This window comes from Indicator indicator, chromosome 5, assembly GCF_027791375.1.
Source record: "Indicator indicator isolate 239-I01 chromosome 5, UM_Iind_1.1, whole genome shotgun sequence".
Classification (NCBI taxonomy): domain Eukaryota; kingdom Metazoa; phylum Chordata; class Aves; order Piciformes; family Indicatoridae; genus Indicator; species Indicator indicator.
In genome coordinates, this window is record NC_072014.1 from 5,349,169 (window position 1) to 5,374,905 (window position 25,737).

The 25,737-nt window shown below is 43.9% G+C and overlaps 1 protein-coding gene across 3 annotated transcripts; it reads left to right on the forward strand.

The window, feature by feature from the left end:
- Positions 1–1,925: 1,925 nt before the first annotated feature.
- On the forward strand, positions 1,926–24,850 carry NAB1 (NGFI-A binding protein 1). 3 transcript variants are annotated; one of them, XM_054380818.1, is made up of 8 exons: positions 1,926–2,744; positions 8,623–8,756; positions 9,952–10,003; positions 17,020–17,130; positions 17,374–17,376; positions 21,011–21,152; positions 22,316–22,465; positions 24,466–24,850. In XM_054380818.1, the coding sequence occupies exons 1-8, from the start codon at positions 1,926–1,928 to the stop codon at positions 24,555–24,557; spliced, it is 1,503 nt and encodes a 500-aa protein (XP_054236793.1). In that variant the 3' UTR covers positions 24,558–24,850. The 3 variants fall into 3 exon arrangements, with proteins under 3 accessions (XP_054236793.1, XP_054236794.1, XP_054236792.1); XM_054380819.1 differs by lacking the exons at positions 17,020–17,130; positions 17,374–17,376 and adding an exon at positions 11,521–11,523; XM_054380817.1 differs by lacking the exon at positions 17,374–17,376.
- Positions 24,851–25,737: the final 887 nt, after the last annotated feature.

Here is a 25,737-nt window from a genome sequence, read left to right on the forward strand (position 1 = left end):
TGATTAAAATACTGAATTATGTACAATTTAACAGATTACCTGAAGTGCTTTTCCTTGTTGCCTGACACATCTTTGAGCACAGACAGTACTTCATTGTCTTTCCGCAATTAGTTTTATTCTTGAAGGCTAAACTGTCTCCAAAATATGCAGCTCTAAAATGTTTCCAGTTTCACCCTAAGTTTCAAAGTGTGCAGTTCATCAGCTCTGGAGCTCATCAGCAGCTCCTTGAGGTGGCTGCCCAGATCTGAATGGCTCTTGCTGGCCTCTCTGGTTTCTAAATACCAGCCTACAAAGAATAGGCTGGTGGTTTGGGCTTATGTATTATTCTGGGGTTTGTTTGTTTGTTTTTCCCAGGGCTTCACCTCACTTCCTGAAAATACTGTTTGCAGGTAACCTGTACTGCCACTTACATCTTTGTCAGGTTTCTGTTTGCCTCCTAATTTTACTTTTCTCTGGTGGAGTTTATTCCAATTTTTGTAGCAAAAGCCTGAGGTTTTTAGATGCCTTCTGAACAGAAGTTGAATTCTGATTGTATATTTGAGTTGGTGAAGAAAAAGCACATACTGTAAAAATAGTTTCTGCTTTAGTTTTACTTTTGATTACCAGTCTCTCAGTACCCCTAAGCATGCACAGATGTTCTTGCATCAGAGTTTTGGAGGGCAGAGGGTTGCACGTGGGTAAAATGATTTCCCCCCACCGCATGTGCAAATCTTTCTGTAAGTGCTGATCTTCAGGTTACTACTGTGTGTTGTTTAAAATGCAGTTTGATAGCAGAGCCCCAGAGCAGCGTTAGCAGACCAGCTCCGTATTTTAGCCATGTTTCTTTCCCAACCAGCTATAAATTATATGCTTTACACCTTATTGATTGGTAGTTTGGCTTAATACAGTAATCCTGGAAATGACCTGCTCGTAGCTGTGAAAGCCATCGTTGAGTGAAGAGGTGTGTGAGAGACATCTTAGAATTCTCTGAAGGATTTATTATTGGCAGGAGGACTGAGGATAACGGGGTTTAGGAAGTTGACACTCATGCAACTGTTTTTTCCCCACAGCCATACGGGTAGCAAACTGCTGCAATTTGCCTGTTGGGAGCCCTTAAGGCACAGTGGCTATATAGCTGAGTGGTGTTCTGTGTCCTGAGTATCAACGACATGCTGGCCTGTTAGCAAGTGGAAGGGGCAGGTGAATTCAAAACAGCATTTTAAAGCTCTCTGTGATGAAATCCACCAGTGCTTCTGCTTTGTCTGCAAATGCTGCTGCTACAGTTAAGATCAGCAGAGACATTGGATCCTTTATATGTGAAATGGGGGAAACTGCAGAAATACTTGGTTCTGAAATACCCTTTTTCTGCTCAAGCTTTATTAATACTCTGGGGTTCTGTGAAGCACTTTTCTTCTTTGCTTTCCTTTTACAGTCCTCCACACTGCTGTGGGGAGAAACAATTTGAGAATTAAGAAGAACTGAAACTTCCTTTCTTCAGGGGATCGAGTGTTCAGTAATTCTTCAGAGTGTTTCGTGATCATTTTGATCTGAAGATATAAAAGAGAGTGGAGTAGAAGCAGTGAGCAATACTGAATGACATTCTTGGGAACAAACATGAAGTGGGATTGCTGAAAACAAGCTAGCTTCATGTTTGAATCATCTTTTTTTTTTTATTTTGGTAGGTGTATCACAACTCTGCCTATTTGTTTTGTTTTGTGTTTTTTTTTCCCCACAAACATTTTCATTAAGTTACCTGATCAAAAAACAGAACTTTTGCCCCCTTTTTTCATTTCCATACACGTTCATATAATGAGGGAAAGAAAGAAATCCTGTCCCTTGGTTGATAGCCTTATGGAAGGATAGGTGTTGGGGGGGAATGTATCTGGACATCAGTGCTCTGGTGCTCATCTTTCTCTTTTTCCTCTTTGCAGGTTCTGTCATCCGTGATGGCATCAGCTCTACCCAGAACCCTTGGGGAATTGCAGCTGTATCGAATACTACAAAAAGCAAATCTCTTGTTCTACTTTGATGCCTTCATTCAGCAGGGTGGTGATGACGTCCAGCAGCTCTGTGAAGCAGGTGAAGAAGAGTTTTTGGAGATAATGGCCCTCGTAGGCATGGCTAGCAAGCCACTTCACGTCCGAAGGCTGCAGAAAGCTTTGAGGGACTGGGTCACAAACCCTGGTCTGTTTAACCAGCCTCTCACCTCCTTACCAGTCAGCAGCATTCCAATATACAAGCTGCCGGAAGGTTCTCCTGCCTGGCTGGGTATATCCTGCAGCAGTTACGAAAGGAACAGCAGCACCAGAGAGCCTCACCTGAAGATTCCCAAATGCGCCGCCACGACGTGCGTGCAGAGTGTGGGTGCAAGCAAGTCCGATGTGGTGGGGACCTTACCGCTGCAGAGCAGCAGCGAACCCAGACTCTGGCAGGGCCACCACACGGCAGAGAGTGAGCACAGCCTTTCCCCTGCTGACCTTGGCTCTCCAGCTTCACCAAAGGAAAACAGTGAGACCCTGGATGCTGCAGCTGCTCTGTCAGTTGCTGAATGCGTAGAACGTATGGTCCCCTCCCTGCCCAAAAGTGACTCAAATGAAGTCAAGGAGTTACTGAAAACAAATAAGAAACTGGCAAAGATGATTGGGCACATCTTTGAGATGAGCGACGAGGACCCTCACAAAGAGGAGGAGATCAGGAAGTACAGTGCAATATATGGCAGATTTGACTCGAAAAGGAAAGATGGCAAACATCTCACCCTCCACGAGGTAAAACGCCTTGAGCGACAGCAGGCTTCTTCCTGCCCTGTTCCCACACCTTTCACGACATGCTGCTCACAGGGTGCATGTTTTGTATGGGTGCTTCCTGCTGGGTGATGAGAGCTGTGTGTCCTACAGGAGCTGTAGACAGCCTTGCCTCAGGGTAGAAATCTTGGGTGTAGCAAAAGTACCCTTTCATGTGTTCGGGTCATCTTCCATGCGGTCATCACTTCCGCTTGGTTTCATTGGACTGCTTGGTCACCGGCGTGGCCAGTTTGGCACCGAAGTATCAAACCAGTACTGCACTGAGCACAGACCTCAGGATTCTAAGCATTTGGCACATTTTAAAGCAGTCCTGTCCTGGTAGTCCCTCACAGCTTTGAGAGCAGGCTGGTTGGTTGGAAGATTAGTAACTGAAATTGCTTGTCTCTGGTAACAGGATCACCTGGCTTGGATTCTGTCCTCTACTGTCTTTCCTCACCTCAAGATCCTGCTCTGTAACTTGTGCCCTTGAGGTGAAAAGGATTCTGCTGATGAGGTCCCTAAATCTTGCAGGGTGGGACTGTTTGTGTTTTAATTGGGATGAAGATTAATTATACAACCTGTGAGGTTGGGGGTTTTTTTTGGCCACGCTGGTCTTAAGCCACTCAAGTGCAGACTGTGAGGAGGTGGGGAAAGGACCACCTCCAGTATTGATGGGTGGCCGTAACTCCGAGGTTTGTCCTTTAATACCTGCGTTGCAACTGTTTCCTCTTGTCCTTAAAGGCTCCTTTGCTTCTCTTCTGGCATTCTGAGGCTCCTGCTGCATGTCTTGTAACGCAATAGGTGTGTCTGTGTGGAGAATAGTTCCTTGGTGCCAAAATACAGTACAAGAGGAGAACAAACATTAATTCCAAGCAGTGCCAAAACGCTGTTGATACGAGTGCTGCATCAGCATTTTCATGGTTAACAGCGATTGCAAAACTGCAGTTGGATTTAAAATTTGGCATGAAAGGCTTAGCTCCCAAAAGGAAAGGCAATGTTTATGTTACAGGAGTGCCAGAAAAACTGTACTGGCTTTAGCCTTTTTTTTTTTTTTTTAATCTTCTTTGCTCCAGGAAGTTTTATAGGTGTATGATCTATAGGATGAGACTAGGTTCTCTTTCTGCTTCTGCCTAGAAGGGCAGAAGGAAACAAGGTGAATTTCTTTACTTTTTTGTTTATGTATTTACATATATGAGGCAACTGCAACTCACCACAGTGACTTCACAAAGGCTTTTGCTGCAGAATGGGGAGACGCTTCCAGAGGAGCTTGTCAGTAGCCAGCCACGTTTCTACCACACAGCTTTAGCTGTGCAGCTTTCACTTATGTGCTCTGTTGAATGCTTTCAATCTCTGAGTTCATCCAGTGTACAGGAACAGAGGCTCGTCTCGCTCCCCTGACCTTGCAGCAGTCTCTCCTGTAACAAAACGATTTGGGTATGAGATAGAGGCAGGATTTGAAAGGATTTGTTGTTTGGATGCCCTGTGTGTTGCTGCAGTCTCAGGATTTGGAGAGGGGTTCTCCCCACCTGAGGGTGGAGGCAGTGAAGGGATACAACATGCTTTTGCAGTCTCTGGGGTCCAGCTGCAGAAAATCCTTGGAAATCTGAGAAGGCTTCTCTTAGGATAATTCTCTGACATCCAGTAGTGAAATGAGTGGTGGGTGCCAGGGACAGCTTCTGTGTCAGGCTGAGGGGTGGCTCTGCAGAGCTGGAGGAGTGAATGGTGGGGTGTTAGCTTGAAGGAGCAGGGTAACAACAAACTAGAAGAAAGCACAACTGCTCTGCTTTCTTATTTATTTATTTTTGTAGCACTGCACTACAGACCTTTACTGTATCATTGCAAAACCATGTTTAAAAATGGAATGAGCGCATGGTTTGGCTGTAGGAAATGTTTCTATCACTATTACGATTAAGGGCAGAAGATCAAAGGAGTTATGTGGTTGACTTATGCCTCACTTACGCATGTGGGGCCTCGCTGAACTTGATGGGAACTGCACACATGCAAGCAAGAAGAATTTGCTCATAATTGGTTTACTGTTTGCTTAAAGAGGCCGGATTTCACCAAGTTTTGTCTGGAGCAGTGTTCTCTCCACTTCCATTTTAAAGCAGCAAAGACACAAATAGTAAAAACAAGGCCTGTTTTGTTTTGATTAAAATCTGTTCAACCAGAGTTTGCCTTTTGTAAACTGGACTTCAGTGGATTTTTGGGTTTGATGGTGTAGACGGTTTGCTGCTCAAAAAGGAAGGACCGTAAGCAACCAGGGAGGTAAGTTTGTGCTTGTCCAGAAACTGTTTCTGCATGTGTTAATACATTCCAAGGCTGTCGTTCTGCCTTGCAGTTCAAGGTTTCTTCTTGCAGCTGGCAATGAACAGCTGAATAAACTTCACTCTGAATTTAAAAAGCTTAAATAGTGGTTAGCTACTTAATGTAAAGATCAGGTTTTCTGTGGCTTCTCAGGCAGAGTGGAGTTGCATGCAAATTAAAATCAAACTTGATGGAATTATTAGTGGTGAGTTAATGAGAATATTCTCTGTTTCAGTATGAATACTGCAGTATACTCAGAGGGCCTCAGCAGCCATTAGAGGCCAGTGAAAGCTGTGGGCACAGAGCTGGTTAGGAAGTGTGCTGTTGGGAGGATTATCTGCATAAAAGCACTGATCTAGCATAAAATATTCCATGGAATCTTTCAGAGATGCTCTAAAACTAATAAGAGCACTGTCCTTAATCCATCCCATTGTCTCAGTATTACACAGCTTTTCAAGCACAGAGAGCACTTGGTATTTAAGGCTGCACTGCAGGAGAGATAAGTACAAGGCATGCTCTTGAATTTGGTGACCCATGCCTGTTTGAGTCAGATTTGTAATTTGTATGTTAATATTTCAGTGCTTGTCTAGGTACCTATAAAACCCCAAAATTCCTGTTTAATAGTGTGAGAAACAGGAGGAAGACATGCAAGTAATAAATCTTGTCTAGCTTGGTCTTTTCCTTTTTCTTTTGCTGACTCACCAAAACAGTAGGGCTTGGTATTTAATTATGGGGTTTTATTGGGGGGGGGAATATGTGAACCCCATTAGATGGGAATATACCCATCCCTCTCCATAGAGTCTGTATGGTTATGTGCTGCTCTATATCATTAAAGCTTCCAGCAGACAGATTCATTATTTTTTGGCATGCAGAACTTTGGATCTGCATTATTAAGCTTCCTGAAAAGACAGGAAGCCATGATGTGCTTCAGTTCAATAAGCCTGGATGTGACCTGAAAGAGGAAAACAGAAAAAACCCAACCAAACAAACATTTGGCTTTTCTCCTATATTTGGATAAACAGCATTTGCCTACAACTACCCAAAGCATTTTCAGTCATTTCAGCTCTTTGCAACCTGTTCAAACACTTTATTGAGGGATAATGAAACATTTTGAATTATTTTGTAAGCATTAGCCATATTATTCATCCTCAGCAAAGTAATAGCTATCAATGTTACAGACATTAATGCCTGCTTTGGATGGTAATTCTTTTCATCAGTGTTGTAGTCATCCTTTTTTTGGTATCTTTTTTTTTTCCCCACTGCTTTTTGTTTGTTTTCTTTCTGAAAAGATAAGGCACTGTAGAACAACTGTTCCTGTCTGAGGAGCAAGAGTTGGGTTTTTTTTTTAGTACATTGTATTGTAGGAACATAGTAACCTAGAGCTGTTTCACAGATTAAATCTAAATTTCCCACCCAGCTGATTTCTGAGATTATTTTGCCTGTGCAGAGACTAAAGGATCAGGCAGCATATCTGGTTTGCCTGTTAAAAGACTCCCATTAGCATTCAGATACTGCAGGAAATGCCTCACTTGGATTAAACACAGGAAAAAAATCTTGTGAAATACTAGGAACAGCAATTCTGTGTGAGGCTTCTCAAGAACTGTTTGCTGGGCACTGGCTGCTGAGAGGATCTCAGCTCTCCTGATCCTTCGTTGTTTTTCCAACCTCTCCGAAGAAGTAGTGTCACGTTAGGCAAAAGGAAGTTGTTCTATTTCCTGACGTGGATGACATCAAGCAGCGTGGCAAAGGACAGCCTGGTTCTGTGCTGCTCGTGTCTTCTGACAGCTTCCATCCTTCAGGGATGGAGCGTGTGGTGTTTGGGCTGAGCTGCTGGCCTCCCCCTCTGATTTAATTCCCAAGGAACACTCTGCTGCGTGGTCAGCAGCAGGCTAAGGAGAGCAAGGAGACCCTGTTTGACTGCAGACCTGCTGAGCCAGGTTTTGCCTTCTGTCTGCTTCCATGAAAAGCACTCCTGGAGGAGCAGTGCTTTTGGAGCTAGAGGTCCCACATGATGTCCTGCCCATTCTTGGCCCTGCAGCCCTGTGTGCTGAACGGCGTCTGTCCTTTGCCCTGCCAGGCCAAGGGTTGGGGGTGGCATCTCTCAACCAATTGTGAACATGCTGCAAAAACCTGGCTGCTCTATGGTGTTCACTAGGCTCAGGCAGATCCAGAGCATACTGTTGACAGTAGCAGCAGCAAAGCAGCTGTGCTCCTTTGCAAGAAGCCAAGCCTGTGCAGAGCAGCTTCTTTGCTAGAAAAAAAGAGCAGAAGAGCTGTGGGAACTGTGGATAGAGCACCTGTAGTGTTCTGTTGGTCTCCCAATGCTGTTACATCTCATTACAAGTGCTGGCTGCTCTTAAGCTGAGGAAGCTGTGAAAATGTCTCTTCAGCTCCTGTTCACCTCTCCAGCATAGGTTCACAGCATGGTTTGGGTGGGAAGGGACCTTAAAGATCATCTAGTTCCAATTCCCCTGCAATAGGCAGGGACAGCTTCCACTAGACCAACTTGCTCAAGGCCTCATCCAGCCTGGCCTTGAACATCTCAAGGGAGGGGTCATTCATGACCTTTCTAGGCAACCTGTTCCAGTGTCTCACCACCTTCACTGTGAAGAATTTCTTCCTAATCTCGAGTCTAAATCTGCCCTCCTCAAGCTTCAATCCATGCTGTCTCATCCTATCACTGCAATCCCTTGTAAAAAGCCACTCGGCTTGCATCTCTTGTCACATTCATAGCTTTGTTGTTTGTCCACACAGCTGCCCACAGGCTTGCCAGACAGCAATATTACTAAGCTGATAAAATTCATGATGGCATCACCCCTTCCTATAGGCTCCTAAAGAGCATTGCAAAACCATTTTGAGCCTCTATTTTTTTTCTTTGTCACCCCTTTCTCTTTTATGAAACTATTGCCAGTAGCACGGACACTAGAAATGTGTCCCAGCAGGCTCAGGAAAACATCCTTGAAACAAGTTCCATTTGATTCATGTCTGAAGATAGTCTTCACAAACACTGGGGTGAGAAACGCAGCTAAAAAAAGTTTAATCGTTTCTTAAACCATCACCTTCCACTGAATTTGTGCTGTATTCACCAGGGAAAGCCATCTGTACCCACACTGTCAGGGTGCTGGGTTGGTGTTTCTTTTTTTTTTTTTTTTTTCTCCCCCTCCCCCCCCAAGTCCTGGGCATATTGCGTTTATAAAAATAGTATTCCCTGTTAACCAGGCTTTGGGAGCCAAACACTGTGAATGTTCAGAGTACTGTTTTATACTGAGATTTAATTAATGCTGGGAAGAGGCACAAGCAGTGCATGCTTGAGAAAGCCTTACAATAGCTTTTCACTTTAAAAGACATAAAATGCACCGACTACGTTTAGATCCTCTCTCTCTTCCCAGCGCGTTACCTGGCTTCGAAAGGGTAGAAATAAGCTGAAGAAACTCTCCAGGGTTTAATATACAATTATGGGTAATTTTGCTCGCGGCTGGAATTGGTTTCTTCAGAAGAAGTAGGGAGTTTGACAAGGCATGCACAATCCTCAGGGCCTGTTTGTGTGTTTGGTTTCCAGCTAACGGTGAACGAAGCAGCCGCTCAGCTGTGCGTGAAAGACAACGCCCTGCTGACCAGGAGAGACGAACTCTTCGCCCTCGCTCGGCAGATCTCTCGAGAAGTTACGTACAAGTACACTTACAGGACCACCAAGTAAGCTTTTCATTAACTCAAAGGACCTTTACTTTCAGGCAACTAATCAGTCTGATAGCATTTCTTCCAGAGCACCGGAAATGCTTTTCTTTGCTTGCACAGTGCTCTTCTGAGGAAGGTATAGGGAAATGCTATTAAAGCCATGAAGCTTTCACAGTGCTAAGGTTTAGCTGCCCTGAATTGGCTTTTGACTTCACAGAACCACAGAACTGTTGGGGTTGGAAGGGACCTCAAGGATCATCTAGTTCCAACCCCCCTGCCATGGGCAGGGACACCTCACACTACATCAGGTTGCTCAGAGCCGCATCCAGCCTGGCCTTAAAAACCTCCAGGGATGAGGCTTCTACCACCTCCCAGGACAACCTGTTTCAGTGTCTCACCACCTTCATGGTGAAGAATTTCTTCCTAACATCCAATCTGAATCTACCTATTTCTAGTTTTGCTCCATTCCCCCTAGTCCTATCACTACCTGACATCCTAAAAAGTCCCTCGCCATCTTGTAGGCCCCCCTTAAGGTACTGGAAGGCCACAATAAGGTCTCCTCAGAGCCTTCTCTTCTCCAGACTGAATAGCCCCAACTCTCTCAGTCTGGCTTCATATGAGATACGCTCTCTGGTTTTCCAGATTTATGATGAGAGGCATCTTAGAGGCTGGTGTTTCAAGTCTTAGAGACATTTGTGCATTTCAGGGTTAATGTATATAGGCAGAGCAGCCAAAGCTGATAATATATCATTTTATAAAAAAAATTATTTCCTTTTCCATGCAACATTTGTTTTAATAGTGTCCAGGAAACAGAAAAGATAAGGTCAGGAGGAGTGACTTACAAGCTTGCTTTAAGGGAGCTGAAGCTAAGTCTTAATTTCAGTTGCTGGTATTCTATTGAATGAACTGTTGTTATGAAAGGGTAAATAAGACTTTACAGCTTTTAAATACACTAATTTTTACATACTCTTCTGTTGTTTGGAAGAAGAGTGCGTGACTGCAAATAACACAAGGTGCTTATGTTCTTCTACACTTGAGTGACATTTACTGCCATGGGCAAGTGAATTGAAGGCTTTTTCTGTGCATCTCACTCATTCTTGCCTGCTGTATTCTATTTTTTTCTGTGGCGTTTCCTTAACTCTGTTTTTCATTGTTATTTCCAATGGTCAGGGTTAATGTGCTGTTTACTGATGGTGTATGTCTTCTGTTCTAGATCTAAATGTGGAGAAAGGGATGAGCTGTCACCAAAGAGAATCAAGATAGAGGTACAGTATTGTGATTTCTGATTTTTGACCTCTGCACGCTAAAAATTGCTTCTGTTTTGAAGGGATCTGCCTTCAGGAAATTTGTCAGAAAAACATTTGACAGTTGATGGGTGTGAGGTGGGGTGGGGGAGAACATCACCACCATCTCTGCAAATGTAAATGCTTGATGGAGAAATCTTGAGGAACATGGGGAAAAGAGTAGGATTTACTTAATGATGAAGTTACCCTGTGTTTGGCACTCTTGAGTAGGAAGGGGAGGAGTGGGACTGTCTGACTTCCTGTGGTGGAATAATCTTCATGAAATGTCTTCCCATGAATCTCCAGCTTTTAAGTTAGTGTGAGGTGGAGTTTGCTTAACTCACTTGAGTCAGCTTTTGATCATATCCTGACTTCCTAATTCTGTATGAGGATGGATAGCAGAATAACAGCTTTCTCTGACTACATGATTAATGAACAGACTGACTATATGGAGAAGTCGAAAGCTAACTGAAAACTATATATGTCTGGAGGTATTCATTTACCTTCTTTTTGGTAAGAAGTTTTGTGTAAAAATCACATGGATAATGTGGCTAATGTAAACATCTGCACAAGATCATAGAATTATAGAATTGTCAGGGTTGGAAGGGACCTCCTATGGGCAGGGACACCTCACACTAGATCAGGTTGCTCAGAGCCCCATCCAGCCTGGTGCTTGAAAGCCTTCAAGGATGGGGTTTCTACCACCTCCCTGGACAACCTGTTCCAGTGTCTCACCACCCTCATGGTGAAGAACTTCTTTCTAACACCCAATCTGAATCTACCCACTTCCAGTTTTGCTACAAGATATTGCTTAGGGAGCTGCTGGGAGTATCTTGTTGGGAGGGCAGGAGCAATGTACATGGAATTTACTTTTTTCTCAGCAGCAGTAGCTGCTGAGGAGAAAGTAAATTTGAGGTCTTTCAAAAAGTTGCTTTTATTAAAAGTTAACATTGTAAATATGTATGCCTATGTACCTCATAACAATAGAAGATCTTTCTGAAACTAATTAGTGTTTCACTGGTCTGTTAGCATCTAAATTAATTCTTGGTGTTGTAGGGTTTGTGTTGTACCGTCTTCTCCAAAACGTGTTATGCACATCAGGTTAAAGGTTAAATGCACATCAGAATAATGTGAGCTAGGACTGAGCTTTGTGTGTGACACAAATGCAGAGGAAAGTGGCAGCATATTGTGAGGTGCATTTCTCCTATGTAACTCACTCTGTAATAAATGATATATGAGGCTTTCATTTTTTTCCAGTAGTGTGATGCTTTGTTACCTGTACAAAGGCTTTTCCTGAGAGGCAGACCCTGATGAGAGCAGTGAGTTTTGAAAAGGCAATTCTGAATAGGTAAAAGGGAGTTCATCTTCTCTCTGTATTTATTAAGTTCCATCAGTCTGTGTATAGTAGGAGTTGATGTCATACAAAGTAGAGATGCATTGAGGATTTACTGGTAGCTGTGATGATTTCATCCACCTTCACCATCATTTACCATGTCCAGCAGGTTGCAGGGTGGTTGCTTGAGTCTCCCTTCTTCTGTCCAGTCTACCCTACCCTTGAAGAGCTGGTGGGGAGCTGCTGCTTCTCAGCTGGAAGTAGTATTTCACTGCTGATTAGGTTTCACCATTAAGTTTTTCCTTCATTCAGTAATAATTGATGATGAGCAAGTATCTGAAGTGTCACACTGCAAGGGAGGTGCTTTTTTTTTTTTTTAACTTTTCTACAAGATCTTCATTGAAAGAAACAGTGAAATTAACATCCTGAAAAATAGAGGCTGAAGTGTTAGGGGTTTTTTTTGGAGAGCAAGAGATTTGGACAGCCTTAGGGGATGTGCAGTCTCCTATTTTCTGCATCCTGAAATCTTCATAATCTAAAGGCTTTCTTTCTCTAGATGTTTTTTAGCTGAGTGATTCTGAGAAAGGATATTTACTTGGGTTTCTTTTTATCTAAAATTCCTTTAAAATGGTTGTGAAAATTTCATATCCTAACTGTACTAACAATGGTTTCAGAAATAGGGCTTTTCCAAAATAAGAAATTGAAGATGGGGCCTGGAGCACGTCTCCTACAAGGACAGGCTGAGGGAACTGGAGTTGTTCAGACTGGAGGAGAGAAGGCTCCAGGAAGACCTCATAGCAGCCTTCCAGTACCTGAAGAGGGCCTGCAAGAAGGCTGCAGAGGGACTGTTTCCAAAGGCCTGCAGTGATAGGATGAGGGGCAACGGTTTGAAATTAGAGACGAGCAGGTTTAGACTGGATGTTAGGAACAAGTCCTTTACCATGAGGGTGGTGGAACACTGGAACAGGTTGCCCAGGGAGGGAGTTGAGGCCTCATTCTTAGAGATATGCAAGGTCAGGCTCAGTCCCTGAGCAACCTGATCCAGTGGATGATGTCCCTGCTGACTGCAGGGGAATTGGAGGTCCCTTCCAACCCAAACCATTCTATAATTCTGTTTTGTGGGTTTTTTTGTTTTTTCAGAAAGGTAGATGTAAAAATGGTAGCACATGCTGCTGATCTTTTATCTGTGCCAGGCAAGACTTTCTTCCCCTGTTTTTAAAGTTCCAATGCTGTGTGGTGGCTCTGTTCGCTCCCTGTCATAATGAGTATCATGCTGAGGGGCTGAACAGTGATAATTTTTTTTTGTTGTTGTAACTCCCTCTGTGTTTTTCCTTTTTATTCTTCTGGGGGAAGGGGCTCTGTGTGTGTAAAGGTCATTTTACTTTTCTGTTTCGAAGCTGAGGCTTGTGTTTTGTTTCTCCATTCTTATACCCATTAGTCATTAACGTCTCTGCAAAGCATGGTCTGAAATACTAGCACTTGAATTTGGAAAGGCTTCACACCCGGTTTGCACAGTGTAGAAGACTACTTAAAAAATTAAATACATTAAAAAAGATGAGTTAATTTCCTGAAATATAATAACCCTTAAAAATCCTCCAGAGGGAGACTCTGAAGGTCATCCTTGAGCAGAGCTAGCAGAGCTGTGTGTGCAAGCTGCAAGATGGTCAGGTTACCATTGTGGATTTAGCCTCTTCACGAATATGAAACTCACACAAGCATTACAAAGAAACAATGTGCCTTGAATTACATCAAATTACCTGTAAAAAGCCTTTCTCTTCCCCTGCAGGCTCTCCCCCTCTTAGTCGTTGAGTGGGTGGGCAAGCTGTGGGAGTGAAGTGTGGAGAGAAGGGAAAAAAATTCCAGGCAAATGACAGACTGAAGGTGCAGAGAGAGTGAAAAAGGGAAGGGATTGAATTGGAATTTGGAAGCAGGTTATAAAAAAGGAGGCTATAGTTTCTAAATCTGTTGTGGACAGATGAATAGGGATGGAAAGGGCACAGAGCAAGGATTGCTCCTGCATGGGCGTTGCAGGCTGGGGGCACCCCTTGTTTTGTCATCGTCTGTGACTCAGTCCCAGCTCTGCTCAAAGCGATGAGCTGTTGTGGCACTGGCTTGGAGAGAAAAACAAGGCTTGGGTCTCTCACAGAGGGAGAGGCTACTCACTACTGCCGTTGAGGTTAGTGAAGTTCTCCTTCACAGCCAATGCCAGCGGCCAAGAGAGAAATGAAAGGGGGCTTAAGAATATTCTTCTGTGGCAGAAAGGAATCATTCTGTGTGTCAGTGTCTGCATTCAGCTGAACAAGAGGGGTGGGGAGAACTGAGAAAGCTGATTTCACAAAGCTTGGTGGGAGTTGAGGGCACAGGCAGGAGGACCTGAGCTGAGGCTGTGAGGAAGCGTCTTCCCTTGATGCCAGTACAGGTGGAGGGAGAGGAGAGGGAAGTCCTCTCTCTATCAGAGGAGGAAGTTCCAAAGAAAACCAGTCAAAGTGTAGGATTTGTGTTTTGTGTGGTTTTTTTTTTTTCACATAGCCAGCAAAAGCAGTAGAAGCTACTGTTTGCATAGGAAAAATGTCATTAGGGGGAGCGAAAAAGCACATGTGGGACTGAGAACATCTGCTGCACGAAGCTGCTTGAAAAACAACTGAGCAACAGCACAGCAAAACAAAAATGCTGCACCGCATGCAGCAGACCCTCCTGACTGTGCAGCCAGAAGGCAGGCTGAGCCGGGTGTGCATGGCCCTTGCTGACAAGGCAGCATGGAGGAAAACAGGCAGCCATGGGGGAGGGCTCAGGGAAAGGTGATCCAGGACTGCATTGTCATCTGAGAGTGATCTGCTTGGCTGATGGGTGACACTGACAGCATCAGGCAGCCAGCCCTGCTTTGGGAAGCAGCCTTTGGTTTTGTGTTGGCAAATGATCACAGATGGGCTCCAAAGAGCCACCTTACCTGTTTTGCTGCAAAAATAGGATCCTGAGTGATAGGGTTTTGTGTATGCAGTTTCTCATCTTCCTACACCTGATCGTTCTCCTCTCCCAAACAAATTCAGGTCTAAGGATAAAAATGGTCAGTGCTGAAGGAAATGTGCTGCCAAGCCTGTTGTTTCTAGAGGGTGAGGTTTTGTGGCAGGTTAGGATATTTTGCATACCTGTATCATGTTTATTTTTACCCTGAGGAGTATGTTGGGTGGATAAAAGCTAGATGCAGTGCTCAGACAAGATGTATTTATTCATTTCTGTTCCTGAGCATAAAGAACAGCTTCATTGGCATTATGTTGCCCTGAGGATCTGGCCACCACTCTTGCAGGGTCAGTGGGTAGCCTGTGTGGGCCTTTTCTTTGTAGCCTAGGCTGGATAGAGAGGAGTGTGGCTAGCATGTCAACAGAGGTGATTCTGCCCCTTTACACTGCTTGTGTGAGACCCTCACCTCAGGTACTACATCCAGTTCTGGTGTCCCCATCATAAGAAGGACATGGAACTGTTGGAGCAAGTCCAGAGGAGGGGCAGGAAGGTGGTCCAATAGCTAGAGTATTTCTGCTATAGATAGGCTGAGGGAGCTGGGGTTGTTCAGCCTGGAGAAGAGAAGACTCCAGGGGGACCTTATAGCTGCCTTCCAATACCTGAATGGAACCTACAGGAAGGATGGAGAGGGACTTTTAATAAGGATGTGTAGCAGCAGGACAAGGGGGAATGGATATAAGTTGAGGGAGAGTAGGATTAGACTGGGTCTTAGGAAGAAGTTCTTCAGTACAAGGGTGGTGAGACTCTGGAATAGGTTGCCCAGAGAGGTTGTGGATGCCTCCTCCCTGGAGGCATTTAGCCCAGATTGGATGAGGCCTTGGGCAGCCAAGTCTAATTGAGAGGCATCCCTGCCCATGGACTAGATGATCTCTTCCTTCCAACCTGAGCCATTCCATGATTCCCTGTGTTGTTTCCCTGTGCGATGGCTGTTCTTGTTCTGGGGCTGTACCCCATTTGTGCAGCTATTGCCAGACACCTTACTGTTTCTGCACACATCCTCTAGAATCGCAAGAGTGGCAGAGCTAGTTTGGTGTCCTGTTGATACCTGGGTCTGCACATCCTCAGTGGTAGATGTCACTGCTTTAGGACTTGGCTCTATCATAAGATCTCTAGCTTTCTCTCACACAAACTAAGAGGTGACCTCATTCATGTTTATAAAGATGCAAAGGGTGAGTGCCAAGAGGATGGAGCCAGGCTCTGCTCAGTGATGCCCAATGATAGGACAAGGGGCAATGGGTGGAAGTTGAGGCATAGGAAGTTCCATGGAAACAGGAGGAAACATTTTTTTCCCTGTGAGGGTGACAGAACACTGGAACAGGCTGCTCTGGGGGGTTGTGGAGTCTCCCTCTCTGGAGGTACTCAAAACCCACCTGGATGCATTCCTGTATGATCTGCTCTAGGTGATCCTGCTCTGGCAGGGGGGTGGACTTCAAGGTCCCTTCCAGCCCCTAATATTCTGTGATTTTAAGAGTCACCTATACTATGCTTTTGTAATTATTTCTGGATGTTCCTCTATTTTGAATAAGCTTTTTTATCTAAGCAGGATAAATTTTTCATCTTGAACCTTTGTTTTGATGATTAATTTATTTTAATGGAGTCTGGCAGGCTTTCACAGGAACTTTAGTTGCTTTATTGGTACATGTGCAAGCTGCAAAAGAGATTTGCATGTCATAATCTCTTGAGACTGAAGGAATTCTTGAATCATGATTTCTCATAGGATATGAAGTCTTTGCTACCCTACTTTTAAGATGGCGATCTTTCATTTTGTGATACCAGGACAGACTCTGTGAAGTATGTTGACTTTCAGGAGGCATTGCTCAGTTTCTCAAGGTCAACATATCCATCTGCTATGCTTTCATAGATTCATAGGTTCATAGAATGGTTTAGGTTGGAAGGGACTTGAAAGATCATCTAGTTCCAACCCCAGAGGCCAGGGTCACCTCCTACTAGACCAGGTTGCTCAAGGCCCTGTCCGGCCTGGCCTTGGACACCTCCAGGTAGGGGACATCCACAACCCTCCTGGCAAACCTATTGCAGTGTCTCACCACCCTCACTGTAAAGACTTTTTTCCTTATTTCCAGTCTAAATACATCAGCAGAGGAGGTACACAGAAAAAACCCTCTGAATACCCTAATCAGGAGTGATGCTTATTTGATGAGCTGAGTACATGTATGGGCAAGAATAAGTAGATCCTGGCCTAGCTGCTTCTCAACTACATGTATACACTGTGATACTGATTTCTTGAGAGTCTTCAGAGCTGCTGTATGTAACAAGTGGCAGAAACCATGGGCTTCAGTCTACCTGGTAAGGCAGACTTTTTAATTTACCCATTTTAGTGTCGGTGACAACAGTAATCTGGATTCAGCAGAAACTGTGAGGGATGAGATTGGATGGTGCCTGCCATTTTAGCTGCGTAGCAGTTGTAGGGGGGCTGTGTCTGTTTGATGCACAAACTTGAATGGATAGCATCAATGCATAAATTGCAGCCCAGAATGTTCACAGAAGTTCAGGAATGTGGAGTTTGGTTTTGTTGAGTTTTTTCTTTGTTGTTTTTGTTTTTGGGGTTTTTTTTTGTCTTTTGAGTAGACAGAGAGGGTGGAGAAAAATCAATAATCTATCTCTCTTGATGTTTGATTTCTTCTTGTAGGATGGGTATCCTGATTTCCCAGACACAGTCCCGACGCTCTATCAGCAAGACAAAATGCCGCTTGCTTTGGCTAAGGGAAAGAGTGAAGACTCAACAGCTCTTAATTCCCAGGTAAACCCACTACACTCTGAATAATCTAGGTCGTGTCTCCCTACATAGCTTTTGATGATTAAAGTAATTATCATCATCTTCTCAAAGGCTACCTGGCTTAGCTGTGATTGCATCACTCTTAATTTGGGTTTGCTTTCTGAAGCTGTTCTGACACACTGCTGCAGCTCTACCCTTGTTAGTTCCAAGGAGGCAAGATGTAGAGTAGTAGGCTTGAAAATCCGTGACGTGCCTGACTGTTGGGAGCAAGTAGGATACTACTGGTACAGAACAAGCTGTGTGGCTTGTGTGTTATTAGCTATAAATGGAAAGTTCAAGCTGCTGAATCTAGAGGAATAGAGTAGGCGATCTTGGAGTCCTCAGCTCTGATGTTTCTTGCGAGAAGAAAGGCAAATATGTTTCAGAAATAGAGAACCTCTGGATTCATAGAAGGGTTTAGGGTGGAAGGGACCTTAAAGATCATCTAGTTCCAACCCCCTTGCCATGGGCAGGGACACATTCCACTAGACTAGGTTGTTCAAGGCCAGGGGCATTCATGACCTCCCTGGGCAACCTGTTCCAGTGTCTCACCACCCTCACTGTAAAAATTTCCTCCCAATCTCCAGTCTAAATCTGTTCTACTCAATCTTAAATCCATTTCCCCTCATTTTATCATTATAAGCCCTTGAAAAAGGTCTCTTCCTGGCTTTCTTGCAGGCCCCCTTCAGGTACTAGAAGGCTACTCTAAGGTGTCCCTAGAGCCTTCTCTACTCGAGGCTGAACAGCCCCAGCTCTCTCAGCCTGTCCCCATAGGGGAGGTGCTCCAGCCTTCTGATCACTTTTGTGGCCTCCTCTGGACCTGCTCCAGCAGTTCAATGTCCCTCTTACGCAAGGGAATGCTTAGCCAGGAGGATAAGTTTCCTTTCTAGCTAACACCAAGCCTGGTGGGAGTGCAGAGGATTCGAGTATCCAAAAAGCTTTTTATAATTGAAGAGAGGTTTATGATTCTTTCTGTCTTTTCTGTAGCATATCCTGGCCTTGAGGCACAATACACATCCTCTACCAGTTGTCGCCATGGAGGGATTTCAGACTAAGTTGCAGCCAATTCATTTTGTGTAGCTGGGTTGGGCAAGTGTAATCACTAGATTTCCATGTAAGGTGACATTTAGGAGCTCCTCTCCTCTTTTCTGAGACTAGATGTGTTATCCTGTCCTCTATGCCCTCCTGTTATAAAGTAGTGTTCAGTCATTTAGACTGAAGATTAGGAGGAAATTCTTTCCAGTGAGGGTGGTGAGACACTGGAACAGGTTGCCCAGGGAGGTTGTGAATGCCCTCTCCCTGGAGATGGTCAAGGCCAAACCAAAACCCATCTATGAATTTGTACAAACCTGCTCATGGTGAGGCATCAGAAAGCAATTATGCTGAGTGTTCTGATGTCACATCATGATTAAATTAACTTCATTTTTTGTAAGCTTATTTCATCTTCTGCATGCCTTAAAAGTTTTCATTGGTTACTGCTATAAAACAGTGGATTAGAGCTTTGTTTTAAGTTTAAATAGAGCTTGGAGAGTTTTAAGCAATTCCCTGGGTTTTCTGTGAGGATCAGAGGCATCATTGCACTTTGAAATTAATGGTTTTATCCCAATGAAACAACAAAGATGGGGGATGAGAAATAGTTTATTCTTTTTAAAAATTGATTTACAGTTGAAGAGTTTTAACAAGAGTGACAGAATAGCAAAATGAAAGCACACTTGAAAGTAAACTGTTTGAAAATAGTATCCTGGCCTGCATCTGAAGCAGTGCAACCAGCAGGATGAGGGAGGTGATTCTGCCCCTCTGCTCTCGTGAGACCACATCTGCAGTACTGGGTCCAGCTCTGCGGCCCAAGCATAAGAGGGACAGGGAGCTGCTGGAGCAGGGCCAGAGGAGGGCCACAAAAATGATCAGAGGGCTGGAGCACCTCCCCTGTTGGGACCGCCTGAGGGAGTTGGGGCTCCTTATAGCAGCCTTCCAGTACGTAGAGGGGGCCTACAAGAAAGCTGGGAAGGGACTTTTGACAAGGTCTTGTAGTGCTAGGATGAGGTAGAATGGATTGAAGCTTGAAGAGGGCAGATTTAGACTGGAGATTCAGAAGAAATTCTTTACAGTGAGGGTGGTGAGACACTGGAACAGGTTGCCCAGGGAAGTGTTCAAGGCCGGGTTGGATGAGGCCTTCAGCAAGCTGGTCTAGTGGAAGGTGTCCCTGCCTATGGCAGGAACTAGATGATCTTTAAGGTCCCTTCCAACCTAAACCATTCTATGAAACTATGAAAATATTTTTTTTTTTACTGACTTCCCAAGACCAAGCTTGAGCTATTGGTGTTCTTCTGCAGAACCTGATGAGCTCTAAGCCAAAGTAAGTAAGGGTCATGTCATTAGCCTGCTGTCAGGGTCATCACTGTGCTGAAGATGCTTAGATTTTGCTGGCCTGTTATGCTGTCATTGTATGTTTAGCCTGGAGAAGAGAAGGCTGCGGGGAGCAGCCTTGCAGTATTTGAAGGGGGGTAAAGGAGAGGTGGAGAGGGACTTTTTACAGAGGCACAGAGTGACATGACAAGGGGTAATAGCTTGAAGGATCTGGATTTAGATTAGACATTAGGAAGAGAGTAATCCCTGTGATGAGGGTGGTGAGACACTGGAACAGGCTGCCCAGAGAAGTTGTGGAAGCTCCAAACCTGGAAATGTTGAAAGCCAAGTTGGATGGGGCCTTGAGCAAGCTTGACTAGTAGGAGGTGTCCCTGCCCATGGCATGGGGGTTGGAACTGGGGATGATCTTTAAGATCCCTTCCAACCCCAACCATTTGCAAACAGAAACAGAATGGTTGAACTCTGCTGAATAAGCAGACTTTCTTGAGAAGTCAGGGCTTTCATCACCTCCCAAGAAGAGTTCTGCTGTTACTAGACCTCTCTATGGGTGGTGACAATGGCATTACCTGAAAGAGAGAATTTTTTTTTCCTATCAATTGCAGATGTTAAATTTGTGCCTCTTCTCTTCTTAGGTTCATCGTGACTCTTCCAAAATCAACTTTCTTGAGTTGTGATTTTCTTAGGATTTTTTTTCTTGGGTTTTTTTTTTTTTTTTTTTTTTTTTTTAAATTGCAAGATGCTTATTTACATTTTTAAGAACAAGAGGATATGGACAGTTAGATTTCTCTTGGCATTCAAGTCAATGACAAACATTCAGACGCCATTCCCTCCCACATCGTGCCGCGTTGTTTAGCTTCACTCTCTAGAGGTGTATAGGTCTTGTTCTTCTTCTAGACAGACATTTCACACCTTTATCCCCCACAAACATACTGTCATCCTACACTTTCAGAATGGCAGATTTTGAAGCTTGTGTAGTGCTGTTGCTTAAAATAAAGATTCCAAGATGCCTGCTGAAATCTTGGCAGAAGTTTTTAGCAGATGTTGCCGTTGCCTCTTGGAATACTTTTTGCAATACTTTGTGAAGACACACATTTGAATAGTACTAACTGGGTAATTAAGACATTATTTTTCTGCTTTTCTTGAGATTCTCCTCACGTAACCTGCAGTCCTAAAGTGCAGAAAGTGATTCTGTGTGTGTTTTTTGTGAAGAGCAGACTCTTAGTGTCACCTTTTCTGCATGGATGAACTTCCAGCAGCTTGCATTTTAAGCGTTCCTGAATGACTCAGACGCACAGTATGAAAATCTTAACGGGTACAAAAATATTTTGTTTGCTTGATGGTTTTGGAGAAACTGTAAAGCACACATCTGTACATATGAGTCAACAAAAAAACCTATGTCTAGGCTGTTAGTCTTATCATCTGATATTGTTGTTCCCCTGTGTTTTGACTTGCTATGTGTATGTATCGAGAGAGACATTTTGCTTTGCTTTATTTGCAGTCAGAAAAGGTGATGGCAAAACAGATGGAGTTCCTCTGCAACCAGGCTGCGTTAGAGAGACGTCTTTCCACTGGGTGTTACAGGCAAAACTCAGAAGAGCACAGCCCCAATGGCATGTCACTAGATAATGCTGATGGACAAGGTATGGTAGCTTCCAGGCATGATATTGCTGCCAGCAAATGCAGTTGATGTTATGCAATGTTTGTCAGTGGTGTTATCTATCTAGTGTAGAACACTGAGTGGTCGAGACAAAAATCTCTGCCCAGAAGTGCTTGCAGTCTAAACAATGCCACCAGAAGCACAGTCAGGTTCTGCTCTCTGACTCTAATGCATCTTGGCAAGCAGCTTTCCCAATGGATAACATGGGGAGGGCAGAAAGTTGGGGGGGGTGCACTGCTGTTCCTGAGGGCTGAAGTTGGCTCTGGCTTTATCCTAAGCTTTGAAAACAGAGCAGAATTTTGCATTTCATTGGTTTCCTTGCTTTGTGGAAACTGGAAGTAAAACAAGTAAGACAGTTGGTGTTTTTTGTTTACCTGTTTGTGCAGTCGAGGAACAAAACCTGAGGAGCTGGCTTTGTAAATTTACTTAGAACTAAGCAGATTCTAATGGTGTTCTTAGTAGCTTGTTACTCTTCAAAAAGCTTACAGTTTTGTGGTTATACCTTTGATTTACCAACTGGCTACTCCTTAGCTTAAATTAACTTTAGGAGTGTTTGTTTTGTTTGAGCACTTTCTGTTTGGATTCCTTTTTTTTTTTTTACTGTTGTGAAATGAGGCAAAATGTTACAAACACAAGAAATGCAACCAGAAGTTCTTGTGTCTGGGTTTTTGTTTTGTTTAAGGCTTCTTAAGGAGGACAAAGAGAAGCAGTAGAGGGAGGAAAGTAAGGGAATTGATGAAAGAAAGCCTTAAAACAGAGCTTTTCATTTGTGTCTATTGGTCAGGTGATGTGGTACACAAATATTTAGGGAAAATTAGGTGTGTGAATGGGGCAAGCTTCTTGATAAGATTTATTCATTGGGCAGTGGGAGCTGGAATGGTTAGGGTCTCAAAGGAATTGTGCAGTGAGAGTGGGAATGTTTAGGATCTCAAAGGGTTGTTGAGCAGAACAAGAGGTATTTATTTGTTTGGGGCTTGGTTTTGTATGGCTGAATGTCCCTTTCTGTCAGTGCAGGAGCATGTTAAGCCTTTCCCCAGCAGCTGGAATTGAGGATGCTCTTTTGCTGATGGAATGAGCACATCTGTGGGTCTCTACCTGTTTGCTTAGTGGTGCTTTGCTTTTAATGCATGGCTGTTTCACTTGCAGGTGAGAGGCCGCTGAACCTCCGGATGCCCAGCCTGCCGAGCAGGCAGCTGCAGCACATTGCGCTCGACGGAGAGCAGCACGTTGGGAAACCTCTGTGCAGTGACTTGATCCGGCTCTACCCCAGTGGGGAGGCAAAGTCCCAGTCCTCAGGTTAGTGCTGAGTTGCCCTCTGTCAGTTGCCCACCATTTCTTGCAAAGCCTGAGGTGAACTCAGTAATGCATGATGTCTCTGAGGGAAGGAGATGGTGGCTTAGCCTGGCATGCTTTTTGTGTAACCTTTTAATCAAGGCTTTGGACAAAACCTCAAGAGGAATGTTACTTGCTGATCTAGGATCAGATGGAGTATTATTTGAGAAAAGCTATGGGGGTGCAGGTTCAGATAAGGAAGTTCTGGCTTTTGTCTGTCCTCAGAGAGACTGAGGGCCTGGGGCTTTATAGTCTGCAGAAGACTGAGAAGGGATTTAATTAATGTTTATAAATATCTGGGGACTGGGTGTCAAGAGGGAAGGGACAGGCTCTGCTCAGTTGCACCCTGTGATAGGACAAGGGGCAATGGATATTAACTACAACACAGGAGATTCCACCTCAAAATGAGGAGGAACTTCTTCACTGTAAGGGTCACAGAGCACTGGAACAGGCTGCCCAGGGAGACTGTGGAGTCTCCTTTTCTCGAGACCCATCTAGTTGTGTTCATGTGTGACCTGTGCTAGATTCTATGGTCTTGCTCTGGCAGAGGGGTTGGACTTCATGATCTTTGAAGGTTCCTTCCAACCATCCTGTGATCAGAGAGCCCTCTTGACCCAAGCTACTGCTGCTCAGTCCTTAGATTGCTGTCATTTTAATGCAGTTGGATTTTAACATGGCTTCACTCTGTATGAGGCAATCAGACACTTACAAAAAGACTTCTTTATTCTGGTTTAGAAGGATCTAGCAGGGTGGACTAAATCATGCAGTAGGTCTTTTGAACTGGGTTTCCCGTTTACTGCCTTGTACTCACTGGCAATCTTGTCATTTATTTCTGGCATTGGGAGAAACTCATTCTGAGTTTGATAGAAGACAGCAAGAAAGTCCACTCTGAAGTCTGTATGTCAGTTTAATCCTTGGTGCACTGAGATAAAGCCAGGAATTGCTGCAGAGACAGAGTGAAGGAGTTGGGTCTCTTCAGCCTGGAGAAGAGAAGTCTGTGGGGAGACCTTGGAGCAGCCTTGCAGTATTTGAAAGGGGCTAAAGGAGAGCTGGAAGGGGACTTTTTACAAAGGCATGGAGTGGCAGAACAAGGTTGTAATGGCTTCAAACTGGAAGAAGCTTGATGTAGGTTAGACATTAAGAGGAAATTCATCCCTATGATGAGGATAGTAAGACACTGCAACAGGTTGCCCAGAGAAGTGGTGGAGGCTCCAAGCTTGGAAGTGTTGAAAGCCAGGTTGGATGGGGCCCTGAGCAATCTGGTCTAGAGGGAGGTGTCCCTGCCCGTGGCTTTGGAATTACAAGATCTTTGAGGTCCCTTCCAAGCCAAAATATTCTGATTCCTGAGACTCTCGGAACTCTAGGAATAATAGTAAAATCCCCTCTGAGTTTGGAAGATGCCGTGGGAAAGGAGCTTATTTGAAAGGCTAGATGTAAAAGTAGTTGCTTGGAAAACTGAACAGGGTTTTGCATCTTGCCTTGAGCAACCTGCTGTAGTGGAAGGTGTCCGTGCCCATGGCAGGAGGGTTGGAATTAGATGATCTTCAAGGTCCCTTCCAGTCTATGAACCGTTTTATGAGTCTTCCCTTCGGAATCTTGCAATCTTAGCTCGCCTTTTTTGCTGTTTGTCCCAGTCCCAGGGATAATTCACTCAGTGAAATGTCTGCTTGGGGTTTTTTACCAGTTCCCTTTCAAAATGCAAGTGAAGAGTGCATCTTCACTAAGCTCTGAGAGAGCTGAAGTAAATCTGTGGTGATTACTCTGTCATCACTGCAGTGTAACTGAAGTGGTTCTAACCCAGCTGGGTTAAAGCCCAGGAGGGGGAGGCAAAATTTATGGCTTCAACTGTTAGGATCCATATGATTCATGACCCTTTTTCTTGAGCTAAGAACAGAGTAGCTTTGCTTGCAAGCATTGTTTTTAACACCTTTTTTTTTTCTTTTTTTTTTTCTTTCTCGATGCAGAAGGCCTTGGTATTTTAAAGGATTTTCCTCATTCTGCTTTCAACAACATAGAAAGGAAGGTCATAAAAACAGAACCTGAAGACACAAGATAGTCGTTCTGCTCTGGAAAACGGTGTCACAGTAAAGGATGAAACTTCACAAGAGAGAAAAACAAAACAAAAAAACAAAAACCAGCCTTAATAACCAGTGTTGCCTCATTCAAATAAGAGATTTCAATAGCCAAAGCCTAAGAACTGGTCCAGTAATCTGCGGAAACAGGGAAACAAGAGACACTGCAAACTCCAAACAGTCATACAGGTGGATAAACATTCCTGTAAAAGTGGTTTTATAACGTGGGAAGGTTCACAAATTAATATTGTGGGTCTTCATATTATTTAAGAATGTATTATGTATTTGTATAACTTATCAAAGTAAATCTAGATGTCGGGACGTGTATTGAGTCCAGTAGATGTGGCTACAGTTCATTTTACTTGAAATTTCAATGTCTACTTTTAAGTGTACCTAGCATAGATATGGTTGTTTAAACATTTTGACTTAAATCCTTGGAGAAATAGGGTAATGCGAACCTCGTGGCACAATTAACAGCAAGTTTGCAACAATATTTGTAGAGAGAAAAAAAGGAAAAAAAAGGAAAAAAAAAAAGAAAAAACAAACACACAGGTTAGAAAAGACAAACAGGTAAACACATCCAATATGTCATGGTTTAAAATGTTCTGTGGATATAGCATTTGATAGACCTAGACCCTGACTCTGTATTATAGCAGAGGCCTAACTACAGTTACATCACTTGGAACAGTTTCAGCAGCCTTTGTGTAACACACTTAACAGCATAATACCTACCTACAGTTCAGGAGCGTAGAAGATGCCAGGTCAGGGTATGGATGAGTCCATGTGATTGGCTCCCGTTTGGTTGGGGAAAGCTATGCTGGGATATACTGCACCATTCCTAACAACCTCATTTGATAGGAAACCCAAGAGACCAAGTAGCATGAACAGGGCTGCCAAAATTTGTGATTCAGACCATGAGAACTTTCGGGACTTCTCTGTGAATCTTGGGGAAGGAAAAAAAAAAAAATCAAATCCAATCAAATGCATCCTAGGTATGGCAGAGGTGAAATCAGATGCAGGATTTATGCCTGGGTGGTAAAAGGTTGCACTTGATATCCAGAACCCATGAAATCTTTTGGAGGAGAGAGATGAGGAGTTAGGTCCTTCACACACTGCTCCTCATTCAGTGCTGTCCAGTCCTGATGGTTCTATGAATATCCCATA

Bases quoted from the DNA above. Each gene is read 5' to 3' on its own strand.
- NAB1 (XM_054380818.1), top strand. From the start codon at position 1,926: ATGGCATCAGCTCTACCCAGAACCCTTGGGGAATTGCAGCTGTATCGA. The intron at 10,004-17,019 runs GTACAGTATTGT...TTCTTCTTGTAG, and splicing joins CAAAGAGAATCAAGATAGAG to GATGGGTATCCTGATTTCCC. The intron at 22,466-24,465 runs GTTAGTGCTGAG...TTCTCGATGCAG, and splicing joins GGCAAAGTCCCAGTCCTCAG to AAGGCCTTGGTATTTTAAAG.